The 18178-nt window shown below is 38.5% G+C and overlaps 1 protein-coding gene and 1 long non-coding RNA gene across 6 annotated transcripts; both read left to right on the top strand.

Annotated features, from left to right (window-relative positions):
- The first annotated feature begins 240 nt into the window (after positions 1 to 240).
- On the top strand, positions 241 to 6707 carry LOC127532506 (uncharacterized). Of its 2 annotated transcripts, XR_007939923.1 has the most exons (3): positions 248 to 1887; positions 2150 to 5226; positions 5839 to 6707. It is a non-coding gene; the product is annotated as an uncharacterized LOC127532506 (long non-coding RNA). The 2 variants fall into 2 exon arrangements; XR_007939922.1 differs by having other exon boundaries at positions 241 to 5226.
- A 1308-nt stretch (positions 6708 to 8015) lies between these two features.
- On the top strand, positions 8016 to 17676 carry ttc29 (tetratricopeptide repeat domain 29). Of its 4 annotated transcripts, none has more exons than XM_051944262.1 (12): positions 8016 to 8722; positions 9402 to 9472; positions 9727 to 9810; positions 10859 to 10918; positions 11005 to 11162; positions 12874 to 13044; positions 13116 to 13325; positions 14736 to 14821; positions 15609 to 15700; positions 15774 to 15897; positions 16847 to 16936; positions 17060 to 17676. In XM_051944262.1, the coding sequence occupies exons 2-12, from the start codon at positions 9417 to 9419 to the stop codon at positions 17147 to 17149; spliced, it is 1221 nt and encodes a 406-aa protein (XP_051800222.1). In that variant the 5' UTR covers positions 8016 to 8722; positions 9402 to 9416; the 3' UTR covers positions 17150 to 17676. The 4 variants fall into 4 exon arrangements, with proteins under 4 accessions (XP_051800222.1, XP_051800224.1, XP_051800221.1 ...); XM_051944264.1 differs by having other exon boundaries at positions 9730 to 9810; XM_051944261.1 differs by having other exon boundaries at positions 8016 to 8711.
- The last annotated feature ends 502 nt before the right edge of the window (positions 17677 to 18178 follow it).

Genomic DNA, 18178 nt, shown 5'->3' on the forward strand with positions numbered 1-18178 from the left:
GACTCCATCCTGAAGAACCAATCCCTGAGAACACGGCAGAAAATCTAGAGCGCTAACCAGAACCTGCTTTGATGCTAGAAACTGCTTTGGAACCTGCTGTGATCCCAGAACCTTTTCAAACCCTCTGCTGGACTCCAGAGTCAGTGTTGGGGACCTTCAGAGGCTGACGTCAGGATGGACCAGAACCAGGACGGTGTTCAGGCTTCTCCGGTGGTTTGTTCTTCTGGAGAGACTGAAATGAAAAGAAGACACGTTGATTATCAGGAACCAGTCTGAGGAACGTTTCCTAGAGACGTTTCTGAAAGTGTTTGAAGGTTTGGATCTGAGACGATTCATTTAGTTCCTCCTGCTGAACAGAACTTTTCTAGTTTCTGAGAACCAGTAAAAGAGTCCTCATGCTGCTGGTTTATGTGAGTCGCTGCAGACCAACAAAATGTTCAGAGTTATGTCACCTGACTCAGAAACTAGCTGATGGTAGACACAACACAAACAAGACACAAAATGACAAATGGGATACAAATTAGAAACAAAAGGACGAAAAACGGACACAGAGCAACAAAAAATGCATCGATTTATGTCTTGCATTTGTAATTTTGTCTCTTGTTTGTGTCACTTTGGGTCCTATTTTTGTTTTTTTGTGTCTTGATTATATCATTTTGTGTCTCGTGTGTGTTATTTTGGGTCCTGACAAGACAAAAAACGACAAAATCAAAACACAAAATGACAAAAATAAGACAAAACTATGCAAATAAGACACAAAATAAGTGACACAAAATGACAGAAATTGTGTCATTTTGTGTCTTGTTTTTGACATTTCCTCTCTCGTTTTTGCCATTTTAGCTCCTAACAAGACACAAAGCACCACAAACAAGACATAAAATGAAACAAACACGACATAAACCACCAAAATGGAGACACAGCGTGACCACAAAGACACATTTCTGAGTCTCTCTTCTTCATTCTGTTTCCAGGACTTTATGTTGCAGAGAAAAATGAGGCAGAAGCTGCTGTTTGACTCCAGAAAATTAAATAATTTCCTTCACTGTTAAACAGAAACTCTGGTTGTGGCAGCTTTAAGTGCTGTGATTTAGTCCGTTCTTAAATAAACTGTTATGAAGGAAGAACGGATGTTTAATCTGAGTTTGATCTCAGATTAAACAGACTCTTATCTCAGACGGCGGGAACAAAGATCAAGTGTTTCCTGAAAACTGAAGGAAGTTGAAGGAGGGAAATAAAATGAGTTCAAGTGTAAATATGAGGCTGAATATCTGCTGAATCTGCAATTAAAATTCTCCTTCAGAGTTTAAAGCAGGGGCAGCTGGTCAATAGAGGGCGCTAGGGCGCCGCCCCCTCTGTGTCACATCATGTAGAGTCACAGCCCTTCCTTTTATAAAACGTTTTTAAAATTACATTTACATATATATCCTATGTTTTTAACAACCAAAATGGATAATAGAGCCTGTAGAGAGTTACTAAGATGTATAATTTGTAATAAAAGGTCAGATTAGAAACGTCCGGGTGCACTCATCTTTCCCCATTGACTCTCGTCATAACTCTGACATGCGCAGTTCGTTCCTCTTCAATACAAGAGACAGCAGACCGCGGGGCGCAGGCTGACCGCGCCCTGCTGAGCGATTGTAACGGAGTTCTTTTTTTTTTTTTTCAAATTCTTATTTTCATTTCCTGTTTATTGCTGTTATTTTGAATATATTTAAATTTTATCTCAATGAGTTCTTGCCAATGAGTATTTGCCATTATTTTTACTGATTTTGTAAATATGAATTGCCTTTTTGCACCCTGCTCTGTTTGTGCCTCCTGGGCTTCTGTAGCGCCTCTGGGGCTTCCGTAGCTTCTATGTCCCACACAGTCGTTGTTGACCTGCTGTGGGTAAGTCACAGGATAATTAGCTGCTGTGATTTCGTGTTGGTTTCTTTATATATTTAGCGTTTTATGTTGCAGTCTTCGGTGAATATTATTTATCATTGTGTATTACTTTAATGTCGAGCTGTATTGTGTTCTTCTGACCATTATTTGAGGTTTTACAGATGATTTTGGTTGTGCTGTTTTGGCGCGAGTTGTCAGTGAGGACGTGTGCTCTGTCTAATGCAGCACAGCTCGGGTGTTCATTGTTCTTTGTGTATATGTTTAGAAGCGGCGTGCAGAAGGACAGTTCAGCAGAAGACAGTCACACGTATTCCTTTCTTCTGCAGGTATGTGTTTTATTTATAAGTTATACATTTTATTTCCAGTCAGTCACCCCACCCCGAAACACTGTGCTAATGTGGCCACCAGGTGGCATTGTTTTTCACTTTGTGTTTGATTTAGTTTCATTGTTGTAAAATTTTGTATTGAAAATGTATGTTTTGGATGTATCTGACACAGTCGTTGTTGAGCTGCTGTGGAAGCGGCGTGCAGAAGGACAGTTCAGCAGAAGACAGTCACACGTATTCCTTTCTTCTGCAGAATAAAGTGTGAAGAAAATTCAGCTGGGCTACTTCCATGATCTTGACCACACACACATAAACATCGGTTACACGATCAGAGCGATCAGAGGGAGACAGCCGGTCTCCCTCTGATCGGTTTACACACCACCGGCCATGGGGTGGCAGCAGAGAGCGAGCGGTTTGTTCATCCGCTTGCCTTTAATTAAAACTTGCATAAAATAAAAAATAACACCGATGTAGAGGTGCTGGCTTCAGTCTCTAAAATGTGAGGATTTACTTTTTTGTCATTTAATAATGTAAATAGAAATGTTAGTTGACACAAGTGGCACTTTAGACTGAAAGTCTGTTGATTTTCACATGTTCTGAAATCTGAGGAATTACTGTTTTTCTTTATTTTCATTGTAAATATTTAATGTTAGTTGACAGAAGCACTTTGGGCTCTAAGATAAGATAAGAAGGTTTTATTTGTCACGTGCACAGTTATACAGAGTATAATGCCTCATGGTTTCACTATTTTTTATTGCTTTGATCTTAAATCTGCAGATTTGCTGTTTTCTCATTGTAATGTAAGGTTGTTCATGTAAAAGTTAGCTCACAGAAGCACTGTCTGCTTTAAGCCTTATAGTTAGTTTTTTTTAACAAAATGTCCAATGTTTGTTGGTTTCACAGGTATGGATTTGTTTTTGTTTATTTGAGTATGTAAATATAAATATGTTGTTGACAGAAGAAGCACTTGGCCTCTTTGAAGCTGGAAATTGTTTCTTTTTTTTAACTTTTGAACTAAAAAATAGATTTGCGTATTTATACATTCTTAATTTGTTTAATTATAGAAAAGTAGATTTTAAGGGTGTGTGTACCAATTACAGCTTATCTGGAGCAAATCATATCAAACACTGGGGAGATAAATTCACATTCACCAGCTGCTAACATTTATGTGCATTTAATTGTCTGTTTGACTCAGCAGTAGTGCTTAGTGTACCCTCGTAGCTCATCAAATGGCTGTGAACATAATTTACATCAATCCTTGTATTCCGGTGTTGCTGACTCTGCTGTTTGTTTTGGTAAATTAAGTGCGCCCCCCCAAGAGAAAACTTCACCAGCCGCCACTGGTTTAAAGTTTGGATCAGGATGAATGTTAACAGATCAAGACTCACCAGCTGGTGTTTCTGCGTCTCCTTCAGTGTTTCTGGTTGAATTAAATCCTTCAGGTCTCTACAGCAGCAGCAGCAGCAGGATGATCTGTGACCTACTGATGGAGTTGAGCTTCTCTTTCTGTTTCTGATGGTGGTAAAAGCTCCCCTCCCTCCTCTCTCCACGCCTCCTCCTCTGTTTCTGCCTGAACGTCTCGTAAACGCTGTGAAGTCGTGACTTTTTACCGTCCCTAAATGAAGCAGAGACACTTCTCCCCTTTCACAGTTTATTGATGAAACCATGTTGTGGAAACTGAGGCGGTAAAATTTACGGCAGCCTCGCGAGCGTTTGAACACAACTGATGCCAGACGTGCTTTATTACGGCGTGTACGTTTTACTGTTCATCTCCTCCGACATGCAACATCTCAACAAACGTTATGAGAACATTTAAAGCGGTTAATAAGATTTTAATGAAACACGGATGTTGGTCGACTTCTGAAAATGACAAAATGACACCAAATATCTGTGAAAAAATAGAAAAAAATGTGTTTTTTTTGGTTTTACAACAATTCCTGAAGTCATCATCTGACATAAAATGACAAAAATGAGATAGAACATGACAAAAATGAGACAAAAAACGACAAAACAAGGCACAAAATGACAAAAATAATCCAAGAAATGACAAAAACAAGAAGCAAAATGACAAAAAGAAGAAACAAAACAACAGAAACAAGACAAAAATGACAAAACAAGGCACAAAATGACAAAAACAAGATACAAAACAACAAAAATGAGACCTAAAATTACAAAAACCAGGCACAAAACTAATAAAACAACACACAAAATGACAAAAACAAGAGGCAAAATGACAAAAAGAAGAAACAAAACCGCAAAAATGAGACAGATGACAAGAACAAGACAGAAAACGACAAAACAAGACAGCAGTTAGCTTTATAAACATTCATGCTCCTCAGCAGTGGATTTGTAGTAGGATCAGAATCATCATGTAGTGTTCAGTTGTACTCAAAATAACTTAAAACATGTCCTAAATGACCAAAATGTGTCCCAAATGATTTGAATCTTGTCCAGCATGACTGAAGATTGTCCATAATAACTAGAAATGTGTCCAAAATCAGCCAAAAATGGTCAGTATGGCTCAAATAATGTCCAAAATAACTTGAAAAAATGTCCTAAAAGACATAAAAATTGCAAAATGACTTGAGAATTTTCCAAAAATGACTCAAAGATTTCCAAAATTGATTCAAAAAATGATATAGGATTGACTTGAAATGATTTGAAACTTGTCCACAATGATTTGGTTGTGAATCAAACCCCAGATGTTGCCAGATGCTCTCCATGTTGTTCTCATCATGCCGAGGTCTAAACTTCTGTCAGTGTGTTTAATTCATGAGTGGAACATGTCAGTGGCAGCACATCTGCAGCACATGTGTGTCAGTCTGTGTTCAGTCTAACCCTTGACTCTGTGTGTGTTATCTGAGTGGAGATACGAGCTATCTGAGTGTGTGTGTGTGTGTGTGCTGTTTACTCGTTGCAGAGATAAACACATGAAGAAGCTGTACGTGACTTTCTCCATGCAGCCTGACAGCAGCTCTCACTCATCCTCATCACTGTGTCTCCTCCTGCTGCTACTGTGAGTCAAACTAGTGGACAAAACCTTCCCTGGAACACAATAAAAAGAGCAAAGAAATGTAAAACTATCATCCAGAGACACAAGGAAACCATCACATGAGGTGTTCAGGGAGAATTCATGGAAGTAACTGCAGCTTCCTTCAGCTCAGGTTTCAAAGTCCTGGCCAGAAAGTCACAGAAAAAAACGATCCAAGCAGACAAAAAACATCTGGCAGCAAGAGTGTCAGCAAATACCTGTAAAATAATGGGCTTTATAGCTGATTTAAATACAGTTATTTTATGGTAAAGTCACTATTTATGGAAGTACAGGTTTATATGTTGACTGTATTTACAGTTTAATGTAAATTTAACTGAATACTGCAGTGTTCCCTCATCGCGTTTCTGCCCATCCTGGATGCTACCAAAGCTAATGTTAGCATCTGTTAGCTGCTAGCTTTAGCCTCCATCTTTAAGCACAATATCGAGAACTTTCATTTCTTAGAGGTAAATCTTCCACTTTTATCGCTGTGAACTGCATTATGTTTAATGTTAGAATGGAAAATGACACAATGAGAGCAACAAAGGACTGAGTTTATTGATTTTATTAGTTCATAATTTGTGTTTTTTATTGCAGAGAAGAGGAAAAGATGTTCCTGAAAGCAGAAACATGCCTCACAGACCACCGACTCTTTGTGTTATTAGTCTCCACCAGTGGAAGAAAACGCGGTTTGATTCTCACTTTTCTCTTCAAAAGCGCCGCTGGTTCATGGACAAATTACCCCCCAAACTAATTAGAAAGAGAAGAACAAACGAGCCGAATTCAAAGAGCAAATCAAACCCAGATCCTTTACAGAAAGGAAACGGCTCCTCTGTCTGATTTCCAGCCTGAAGAAACATTTATTAGGACGACTTTGAAGAGCAGAAACATCCAGAACCGCGGCGTCAGTTTCCATCCAGCTGTGGTGACATTTAATGGAACAAACTGAGAGACCACAGAGCAGGGTCAGAGTGGGACTCGTTTTCAGCCTCAGACCGGCCCGCTGCAGATCACGACCTATTGCTATTAAAGTCATGTAATTCTAGCCTTGTCTTGTAATTCAGTGTTTTTCTAAAATGTTTCCAATCCAGTGCTAGTAAGGGTTGCTTCACAGTGAGGATTTATTCCAACATGAGTGCACATCTCCAACATTATTCTTTACAACAATATCATAATCTGTATTCTGTTCAAATGAGTGTTCACGCATATCCAAACCTTAAAAATGAAATAAAAATATTAAATTTAAAAACTAAAATAAAAGGTGTGGCACTTTCTAATAACACCATCATCTCTTTTTCCTCTGCAAGGAAACCGTTCCATCACAACTTAAATTTCACAAATCAGTTAAAGGACTGATCTCCAACACTGTTCTTTACAACATCACAATGTCCTTTTTGCAATATCAGATATCAAGCAAATTAGTGTTCACAGATATCTAATCCTCACGAATAAAGAATAATTATTGACCTGTTGTCTGAAAGTTTGTTTTTCACAGTATAACATAGCTTTCTAATGACATTTTGAAAATGCTTTGACTTTCATTATATATTTACAATAAAAAGAAAATAAAATCTGTAAGAGACAGAAATGAAAAAAGGTCATTTTTTTTCATTTTCTGAGACCGGAAGTGGTCATCAGCAAGTGTGGAGCCAATCAGAGTACGGTGCATAGACTGTATATAATGTTTATAGAGTATAGAAAAAAGTGAGTATAAAACACCCAAAATATGTTTTTGTACTAGAGGCTAAATGCTGTGGTTTATTTTAGTATGACAGTGAAGAAACATTTTCATGTATATTCCGCTCATTCCGCTCCGTAAGTCTGGATGGGATCAGGCGTGAACTAACCGTGACGTCACCCGTTGGTTTCAACGCCGAGAAAATGAAGCCCAGATTTTGCTACTTCCTGGTCGCCATTTTGGATTTTTTGGAGCCAGTGACGTAAAAAGCGTCATCAACCAGGCTGGACCGGAGAGCAACTAAGGGCAGGACCAGTCAATGGGACTGTCAATCAAGTATAGCCACGCCCCCTGGCTCCGCCAACTTTAACGATTTATTTAAAATTCAGTATTGATTTATTTTAAGATCGGCCACCTGATCTCTCATTTTGACCATGAAAACTAACGGGAAAAAAATCCTGAGCTGTAGAACATCAGTCTATCAAATTTTATTTTTTCCAAAAATGAATTGGGGTCTATGGAGCAAAAGCTTTTTGGAGCCAACCCCAGCGGACAGCGGGATATTGCAAGTTTTTGACACTTCTGGGTGGGCTTCATTTTTGGAGCCAGATGCTACGTCCATCTTTATATACAGTCTATGGATGGGATCTGTAGTGACTTTGCGCATGCGCGATTCATCTGCCGTCTGGCCGCGGAGTGATGTGGTTCTGTAGCCTAGCCACGCTAGACAACCCACGGCAACGAATTTAATTCTCTGCCAGGGTGGGAATCACCATGAAGTATAGAATCAGAAGGTGGGCGTAACTAAGTGACGACAGAGGCGCGACGATTCTGACAGAAACAACCGGCGCACAATAAACAGTTATCTTTCGACTCGGCTTTGGCCACAGCCCTTAAAGATTTGAAGCTAAAATTCAACTTGAAAGATAAACAAAGGACGGCACTGAAGTGTTTCATTGAGAAGAAAGACATATTTGGACTTATGCCGACGGGATATGGCAAATCCTTAATATACCAGTTGGCTCCGCTGGTTGGGAAGCTAATGGGACTTAGCCACAATCCGGCGCTCTAGGAACTATGTCAGCCTATTCGTTGCGCTGATTGGTTGTATGCCTACCCAATTGCTGCAGAGGGATTTGAAAGACAACCTTTTAGCCCGCCTCCCTCCCTGTCCAGCGTTCCTAGACCCTTGTGTCTTAAGAGCTGGGTCTAGCGGCTACATATGTAGCCCTGGAAAATAATATGACAGAGTGTCTCAAAAGCACTGGAATCTTATTTTACTGTTGATAAAGCTTTGATCTGTTTAGTTTGGTCAAAAAATATTTTCATGTCAAATACTTTTATTAGAGAGATTATTGAGGATTTCCCAGCATAGCTTGTGGTAAAAAAAAAAAAAAAAGTGACTAAAATGATGATTATGGGCATCTAATGGGATTTTTTAATATATATTTATAGTTTTAACACATCATAAAATATTATTTGTTGCTCAGAATAAATTATTCTGATTTTTTCGCGTCTCTGGATGATGATGGATGTCAGTTATAATCGTAAATAGCTGTTTTCTGTGTATTTTCTGCGCGTTTCAGTGGATATAAACAGCAGTTATCCTCTGAATGGAACCAGCCCCGCAGCAGCTCAGTGTTGGGACGCGGCCGGACGTCGTTGCCATGGAGACGCCGCAACTCTGCCGTCAGTTAGCGATAAACTTTGAATAAAATCTGAAGTTTGCCTCCGTTAGTTTCTGTGATTTCAGCTTTAAACTGGACCGGAGTCTGTAAGGACACACAGCTCGGTAAATACACGGTTTGTAATCTTTGTATTTATAGCTAGACTGTTTAATTTTCATGTTAATGTTGATGTGTAACTTATATTGCTAACGATTAGCTAACTAGCTTCACTCAGCTTTACTTTGACTCATTAGTTTGGGGTAAAAGTACACCTTAGTACACACAGAACAGCCCACAACAGACACGTTTAACAATAAATAATAACACAAACCTTTATAGTTAGCCCCAAAATTAAACTTAACCCGGAATAACATTAGCATAGCTGCGGTTTAGCCGTGCTAATTAGCCTCTAATAGTGCGCATGCCGGTCACTGATTGTTATCTGTAGTTTAATTAAAATGATTCAACTTTAAAGCTTGTTGTGGAGCTTTCACATGTCCCTCAGCTGGTTGTGTCATGGAGGTGGGTGTGTTGTGTTTACTGGTTGTGTTGTGTTTGGTCTTTTTGTGGTCATTTTTAGTTTGTGATAATTTTCGGTGTGTTTGTGGTTATTTTGCAATTTTTTTGCAATTATTTTGTGTGTCTTGTCATTTTGTGTCTTTATACGATAATTATCTGTCTCACTGAGTCATTTTGTGTTTTTTTTTTGTGGTTATATCGTGTCATTTTTGGCTTTTTTGTGGTCATGTTGTGTCTTTTTGTGGTTGTTTTTTGTGTCTTTGTACTCATTTTGTTTCTTTTTTGGTCATTTTCAGACTGTTAATGTGAAGATGAGCGGCACACGAAGACGGATGTCATTTCGACTCAACATTAACACTCAGAACAGGTAAATTACAGATAAATTACAGGTAGATTACAGACAAAGTCCAGCTGCAGGACTCAGAAAACAGAAGTAACAGACAGAAAGCTTCAGAGATAAAGACCTAAAAGTGTTAATAATCTTTATGGAGATGATGTAGCTGTTTACTGGTAACTTCTGCCTGGTTTAGATATTATCATCAACATTTACTAAGTCTATTATTATTTAAATAAGCAGTCAGAAAATAGTGAAACCTCGTGTTTACGTTTGTGTGTTTTCAGCAGGATGGAGCAGCAGACGGCGTCCCTCCAAACTGAATCTTCACCAGATAATTCATCTCATCTCTCCAGGAGAGAAATAGGCCTGTGAGTTCAGTCTCTGTGGTAACCGTGGTAACCAGGTGGATGTTTTTACATGACATTAATGTCAGAGGTGGGGCGACTAGTCAGGAACCAGACCGACTAAGTTTGACAGAGAATAAATAAATTCAGTTTATAAATCCATCTGAGCCGCAGTAAATGAATACGAGTCAGGACCAGAAGGTGAGGGCGCCCCCTACTGATAACATTGTAGACTGACACTGTTTTGTTTACAACAGAATTCCAGATGTATTGTTTTACAGTTTTGATGTCTTCAGTATTATTCTACAGCTTATAAAATAATTAAATAAAACCGTTTAATGAGAAGCTGTGTCCAAACTTTAGACTGTAGTTTATGTTCAACCAATGAACTAAACTGAGTTAAAGAAGTGAACTTTCCTCTGCAATCCAAAGTATTTTAATTGTCTGTTCATTAGCAGCAGCAGTTGTCTATGTGGAAAAAGCCATAAAATCTGTGAAACACTCCAACAGGCTGGCATCAGTCCACAGCAGCTACCGTCTTTGTTGCTGACTGTGTGGCTGCAAAGGGAGAAGGAGGTTCTCAAATCAGCACAAAAAGAGGCGAAACCTCCACTGAAAGACACAAAATCAGCACAAAAGCTTGAAAGCTGCCACGAAAAGAGACCAAATTGCCAAGAAAAGGGCCAAAATTACCACGAAAAACACAGAATTAGCACAAAAGATGCAAAATTGTCACTAAAATGGCCAAAACTACCACAAAATGACCCCAAATCACTACGGAAATAGGTGAATTTACCACAAGAAGGCACAAAATCTCCACCAAAAATCCAAAATTACCACAAAAAATACAAAATCAGCACTAAAAGACTCAAAATCCCCTCAAAAATTTCACAAAATTTTAGCACAAAAAGCTTTACATTTACCACAAAAAGACACAAAATCAGCATAGAACATGCTGAAACTGCCACAAAACGGCACCAAATCACCACAAAAGTAGATGAATATACCACAAAAAGACACAAAATCTCCACCAAAAGAACCATCTGCTCAGCGCTGCTTCGTTCCTCCGCAGGTTCAGAAACAGTCTGAAGCAGAACGTCTGTGTGCAGCTGCTGCAGGACGGCGACCACAGGTAGCTGAAGATCTCGTTTGTCTTCACTTTTCACTGCAATGCGATAAAACCGCAGCTGGAATAAATGGTCTCGTTCTGCCCCTCAGGTCGTTCTCGGAGCTCTTCCGTCTGCTGGCTTCTGATCGGGATCGTAGGGAGGCCAGTTCAGCTGTGAGGCTCCAGACGCCTCCACTGGAGGAACAACTGGACAAACTGGAGACCATGAAGCTGCACCTGAGCCGAGCCGAGCGGGCCGAACGGACCGGTACCTCACACACAACCTCATGGACAGAATATACGCTGGAATAAGGATGTGGTGTAAAATTAAGGGGACAAAAGCAACTAAATCTGAATAAACTTCCCCCTCTGACCTCCATTAAAAATTGACTTTTTCTGATGAAGTTCTGAGCCTCAGAACTTCTTCAGTCCAGCTGATAGAATCATGACATTTAGGAGGAAAAACACATCTGAGTTCTGATAAAAACTGCAATTAAAATAAGTAAAAAAGCTGAAAAATCACAAAAAAGGCCAAAATTACCACAAACAAATACAAAATCAGCACAAAATTACCAAAAATACCCACAAAAACACATAAAATTTCCAGAAAAAGACACAAAGTCAGCACAAAAGGTGCAGAATTACTACAAAAATGGCCAAAACTACCATAAAACGACCCCAAATCACCACAAAGATAGGTGAGTATACCACAAATGACCACAGAAAGAGACCAAATCGACAAAAAAGAGTCACAATTACTACAAAGAAACACAAAATCAGTAGCCTAGCCGCGCTAGACAACCCACTGCAACGAATTTAATTCTCTGCCAGGGTGGGTCTAGTTACCCTCCATAAGGCTCGAGGCTGGATTCTCCTAAAACTGGCCGGACCAATCACCATGAAGTGTAGAGTCAGAAGGCGGGCGTAACTAAGTGACGACAGAGGCGCGACGATTCTGACAGAAACAACCGGCGCACAATAAACAGTTATCTTTGGACTCGGCTTTGGCCACAGCCCTTAAAGATTTGAAGCTAAAATTCAACTTGAAAGATAAACAAAGAACGGCACTGAAGTATTTCATTGAGAAGAAAGACGTATTTGGACTTATGCCGACGGGATATGGCAAATCCTTAATATACCAGTTGGCTCCGCTGGTTGGGAAGCTAATGGGACTTAGCCACAATCCGCCGGTGCTCCAGGAACTACGTCAGCCTATTCGTTGCGCTGATTGGTTGTATACCTACCCAATTGCTGCAGAGGGATTTGATAGACAACCTTTTAGCCCGCCTCCCTCCCTGTCGAGCTTCCCTAGACCCTTGTGCCGTCAGAAACATGGGTGTAGCGCGGCTAGGCTACAAAATCAGCACAAAAAGACCAAAAATGTCCACCAAAAGATGCAAAATGACCACAAAAAGGCCAAAACTACCTCAAACAGATGCAAACCCAGCACAAAAAAAATGCAAAATTCCTACAAAAAGACACAAAATCAGCATAGAAGGTGCAAAACTACCGCAAAATGACAACAAATGACCACAACAATTGGTGAATATACCACAGAAAGACAAAATCTCCACCAAAAGAAGCAAAATTACCACAAAACAGACTAAATTGCCAAAAAGGGCCAAAATTACCCCAAAGGAAATTCTAAATCAGCACAAAAACACGCAAACGAGCACAAAAAGACACAAACTGAGTAAAAAAAGATCAAAAATCCCGATAGGACGACACAAAATTTCCACGAGAAGAGCTCAAATTCCCCTGAAACGTTCAAATATGTCAGCAAAAACATGGAAAATCACCACAAAAGTAGATTAATTGACCAGAGAAAGACACAGGAAAACACGTCTGACCTGTGGTACAAACTGCAGTGAGGACATTTAGGAAGGAGGACAGGTCGATAGGACTCCCTATGAGACAGACTTTTACAGGACTGTTTAAGGGTTCAGGATCAGGATCAGGTTCTGGTTCTCTGACTGCAGGTCTGTGGTCTTCAGCCTGTGAGGAGCTCCTGCTGTTGGGTCGCTTCTTCTCGTCTCCTGAGGACCTCTGGCTCCGTGTGCATTTCTACCGGCGCTGTTCAGACGGAGGACGAGGCTCCAGACCGGCTGTGGAGGCTCAGCTGTGTCTGGCCGAGCTCCAGCTGGAGGACGGTGAGCTGCATGGAGACGTCGGTGGAGCTGAAGCATGAATCTGAAGGTGAAAACGTGTTCTGCTGCTGCAGGGGAGGTGGAGCAGGTGAGGCAGCAGGTGGAGCTGAGCCTCCAGCAGATGGAGGACGGCTGGCTGGACTCGGAAAGTCGGTCCCTGAAGCTTCGGACCCTCCGGGTTCTGTGGAGGATCTACAGCCGACTGGCCGACGCTCCTCTGGCTGCTGGAGACCTCACAGATGCTCTGGAGCTGCTCCATGAAGGATACAGGATCTCCACCCAGAGTAGGAGGAGCGGGTTACTGCTGCAGGAAGACACAGAGTCAATCATGTGATAAATAACAAAGTAAATCTGTTAAAAATGAGGAGATAAATAAATAAAAATATAATAAATAAAAAACTATATATTAAAAATGAGGAGATAAATAAATAAAAATATAATAAATAAAAAACTATATGTTAAAAATGAGGAGATAAATAACAAATAAAATTAAAAATAATATGTTATATATATATATATATATATATATATATATAAAATAAAAACTATATGTTAAAAATGAGATAAATAAAATATAAAATAACAAATAAAAATATGTTAAAAATGAGGAGATAAATAAAAAATAAAATTAAAAAATAATATGTTTAAAAATGAGATAAATAAAAAATATGTTAAAAATAAGGAGCTAAATATATATATATATATATATATATATATATATATATATATATATATATATATATATATACATAAAATAAAAAACTATAGGTTAAAAATGAGATAAATAAAATATGAAATAACAAATAAAAAATAATATGTTAAAAATGAGGAGATAAATAAAATAATAAATGAAAAACTATATGTTAAAAATGGGATAAATAAAAATAATAAATAATAAAAAATATGTTAAAAATAAGGATATATATATATATATATATATATATATATATATATATTTTTTTTTTTTTTTTTTTTTAAAAACTATGTTAAAAATGAGGAGATAAATAAAAATGAATATGTTAAAAATAAGGAGACTAATGTGTAAATATTAAGAGGAATAAATAAAAAAATACTAAATAAAAATAAATCTGTTAAAAATAACTACATAAATGTGCAAATATAAAGAGGAATAAATAAAAAAGAATTCTGTTGTGAAATAAGGAAATGTTAAATAAAGAAAAAAATGTGTTAAAAAAGTAAGGAAATAAATGCGTAACTATCAAGAGGTATAAATAAAATAACACCAAATAAAAAACAAATGTGTTTAAAAAATAAAGAAAGAAATGTAAATGTAAAGAGGAAAATATAATAAATAAATATGGAAATATAAAGGTTAATTTTGTCAGCTTTTCCCTTTTCCTTTTGTTTTCCATTTTTTGTTTTTTCACGTATTGACTACTCACCTGGACAGAAGCCCCGCCCACAGCCATTTGATTGACAGCTCAGTCCATCATGTAAAAGCAAAGGCAAAATGGAATGAAAAAGGAAAATTCACCTTCATATTTCCATATTTTATTTATTTCGACATTTGTTTTCATGAAATGTGAGTAAAATGCACAGATTTCTGTCCAGTGATTCATTCTGTAGATGCAGATCAGAGCTATGTTATGTTTTATCAATTTGGCTGAATCATGTGGAGACACAAAGACGAGAAGTTTGGAATAAAATCTAACATTTACTAACGTGTGTTTCAGCTGAAGACAAACGGATGGAAGGAGAGGCAGCGTTTAAACTGGGGCTGGCCTATCAGAGCGCAGGAGAGCACGAAGCTGCCAAACAGGTCGGTACAGGTGTTTAACGAGCAGTCGGTTTAACGAGCAGTCGGTTTAACGAGCAGTCGGTTTAACGAGCAGTCTGTTTAACGAGCAGTCGGTTTACTAGAACAACACAATTCACTCCTTTGTTGTTTTTGACCCTCGTGTCGTCCTGTGGATCAAACTGACCTGTTTTAGTTTGAAAATGTGGAGAAAACTTCTGATGTCCACATTTTCAACATTTTTTAGGAAATCTTTAAACATTTTTTGGTGGGAAAAAAAACAGCGAATTTCACTGGATTTTGGTTGATTTTATGTGAATGTTCTTAAAGAAAATATCAGAAGTTTTACTGATATATATGGAATCACTTTAGATATTTTTAGGATTTTTTGGAAGATTTTTTTTCTCATTTTTTGAAAAATATTTACAAGAATTTTCTTGCCAAATTTGGGGGATTTTTTTTTTTTAAATAAAACTTTGAAGGGAAACTTTTAAGGAATTATTGGAATTTTCTTCCTGAAGTTTTTGCAAATTTTCAGAAATTTTGGAGGTTTTTTTGCTGAATTTTTGGATTTTTTTTTCGGACAGGAAACAATATTTTTTGGTGCCTGTAAATGAAGACAACAGGAGGTTAAACTAAAGTCACTGAAATATTTTGGCTGAATTTAGAGACTTTTGTGTGTTTTCAGACCTGAGAATCTTTATTTGGACCTCAGATAAACAGCTGAAGGTTTTAGTCTTTTCATTCAGCTGGTTAGAAATAAAAGAGGTTTGATTATTTCCTGTTTGCTCATAAAATAATGTTTGTGCAGCACTTGAGCTCCTGCATGCAGATTTGTGGATCCCTGCAGGATTCAGACGGACTGACGAAGGCGTACAAGGCCATGGCCAGCTCTCTGCAGAGGTACACACTGATGCTGAGCTTTTATTTCAGGATATTTGGATCTCCAGACGTTTATTGTTTATTGTGTTTACAGTGAAGGAAACACCGATGAAGCCATCCAATGTCTGAAGAAGCTGGCTGATCTTTCTCGCAGCGATGGACTGCAGCACAATCTGGCTGAGAGCTTAATGAGTCTGGGAAACATCTACTACAGCAGGGTAACAAACTATTATAACATAAAAAAAATACAGTAGAGATGGCAGAATAAAGGACTAAAGACAGAGAATATATGGTTTCATGGTGTGAGAACGCGTGTTCCTAATACTCATATGTGATATCCAGTTCAGTGTTCAGCTAGCTGTGCATTTAAAAAAAATCCTAACAGTGGCGGAGGGATTAAAACTGCAGTTATAACGTGTTTTAATGAGACTTTTGTTGTCTAGTGTAACTTTCATCTGTAAAAAGTGTGTTATTAGCTGGGTTTCCATTACAGTTTTTCGCAAAATAAAGGCGATATTTCTAAAATTTCGACAAAGTATATTTGCGCTTTGAACGTGTTTCCATTGAAGGTTGTTCTGGGCAGAAGCATCGTAACTCTCGTAAAATATCATCCCGCGAGATTTCACTGCAGGAAGATGGACGCCCAAAACCTGTTTCTATCTCCTTCTAACACTCTGCATTCCTCTGCTGTTTGCTGTCTAGTATGGCAGTGATGTTTTTCTCAAGAATAATGGCAAGAAAAGTCTCTGTCTCCTCTTCTGTCCACACGTACCGCGCCATGTTTACTCCGATAGAACTGGTCATGTGACCAGGTACGTCACGTCCGGAGATGTAGAATTGCAGAAAAAGTGTTTCCGTTGCACTTTTGCGATATTTTTCAATATCGAAACATCTGAAAAACCACCTCATGAGAGCGTAAAAACTTTTTCGCGATATTTTAGTCCTTTTTCGAAATTCACGTGTTTCCATTACCAGTTTTTTATTGCGCTATTTACATTTTGCGCATATCTAAGGGTAATGGAAACCCAGCTATATATTCCCTTCAAAATCCACCTCTTTGCCATCTATCATTTGCACTGAAACAGCCAAAGACGATCCACTCATGCAAACTTAAACAGATAAATGACAGGTGAGGGTTAATTTGTTTCTCTGCACGTTTCTCTGCAGCGTGAGCATCAGAGAGCTGCTGAGAACTTTCTGCAGGCTTACCAAGTTTACTGTAACACTGGAGATGAAGCTCAGCTGCAGAAGGCTCAGGTACGTCTGGTAAACGTCACCTAGAAACTCAGTCACTGCTAGAAACGTGACTGCTGCTGTAGAACCTTTTGTAAGAAACATGAAGAAGCTCTTCCTGCTGATGTGAAGCGTTGTTTCCATCAGGTGATGGTGGCCACTGCTCGCGCTCAGTGCCTCATCAGAAAACACATCGTCCACCTTCAGACTGCTGCTGGAACCCCAGAACCTGAATAAAGACCGCAGACTGAACCTGAAGCTGTAAAGAAACCAGAGTTACTTCTGACGCCTGCATCACAGTGCTGCTACATGTGTTCTGTTCATTTATATGATAGCATTTTAGTCAAAGCCAACCTGGATTTGTTCTTTTTAACGGATCTGAGTTTACCTCCTGTTCATTAAACACAATCTGTTCTGACTAGATGAAAACAAAGAAAGTCTCTGTTGTGTTTAGGTTGGTTTTTGTTTTCATGTTCCTCTACTCCCTCTTTTTGCTCTCATAGTTTCTTTTCAGTGTGTCTGAGGGTGTTCTGACTGTAAGAGAAGAACTGGACTCTCTAAGGCAGGACTGTCAAACTCATGTTGGTCCAGGCGCTGCATACGGACCAGTAAACTTATAGCAGAATTACTGAGAAGTAACAATAAGTCCAAGTTTTTATGACGTTTTAGTGCAAAGGAGAAAAATCTTTATATGTAATGAACTGTCCTTTAAAAAATTATATTAGAAACAACCAGAGATTAAAGTAAGTGTAATTTCAACAACACTATGACTCAGTTTAACATTTATTTGTGTGCATTACAGCTGATCACAGTGGTTGTACAATGGCACAACATATTTACTCACACGTATGTGGAACTTAAAAACATAGTCCTGGAGTTTAAAAAAATCTAACTTATCAAGATATAGAAACTTTTTGAAGTCCGTTTTCCACATCTGGAAAGTAATTGAACACCTAAATGAACTCTGCACACCTTTAAATCTGAAGCAGCAGCTGTTTTATACAGCAACTGAGGTCAACTGTTTGTTTTTCCCTATAGGGCAACAATGTTTAAAGCAGCATTTTACAGGATTTATTCTTGCTCCTATTTGCTCCTGAAACTTGACATCTTTTAGCCTGCACAAGTGCATCAGTACCAGGCATCGTGTCCTGAGCAGCAGCAGCTTCAGCAGGTCAGTGAAGAGCTTATGTGTTTTATTTATGTTCATTACTGAGAGAACTTGCTCACAAAGATAGGCCTCAACTCCTGCACTAAAACTCACCAATA

The sequence above is a fragment of the Acanthochromis polyacanthus genome, chromosome 23 (genome assembly GCF_021347895.1).
Source record: "Acanthochromis polyacanthus isolate Apoly-LR-REF ecotype Palm Island chromosome 23, KAUST_Apoly_ChrSc, whole genome shotgun sequence".
Lineage (NCBI taxonomy): Eukaryota > Metazoa > Chordata > Actinopteri > Pomacentridae > Acanthochromis > Acanthochromis polyacanthus.

What these genes read in the sequence shown, in the direction of transcription:
- ttc29 (XM_051944262.1), top strand. Translation starts at nt 9,417, where the DNA reads ATGAGCGGCACACGAAGACGGATGTCATTTCGACTCAACATTAACACT. An exon ending in AGCACGAAGCTGCCAAACAG is followed by an intron (nt 14,822 to 15,608) that starts GTCGGTACAGGT and finishes ATGTTTGTGCAG; the next exon opens with CACTTGAGCTCCTGCATGCA. An exon ending in GAAACATCTACTACAGCAGG is followed by an intron (nt 15,898 to 16,846) that starts GTAACAAACTAT and finishes GTTTCTCTGCAG; the next exon opens with CGTGAGCATCAGAGAGCTGC.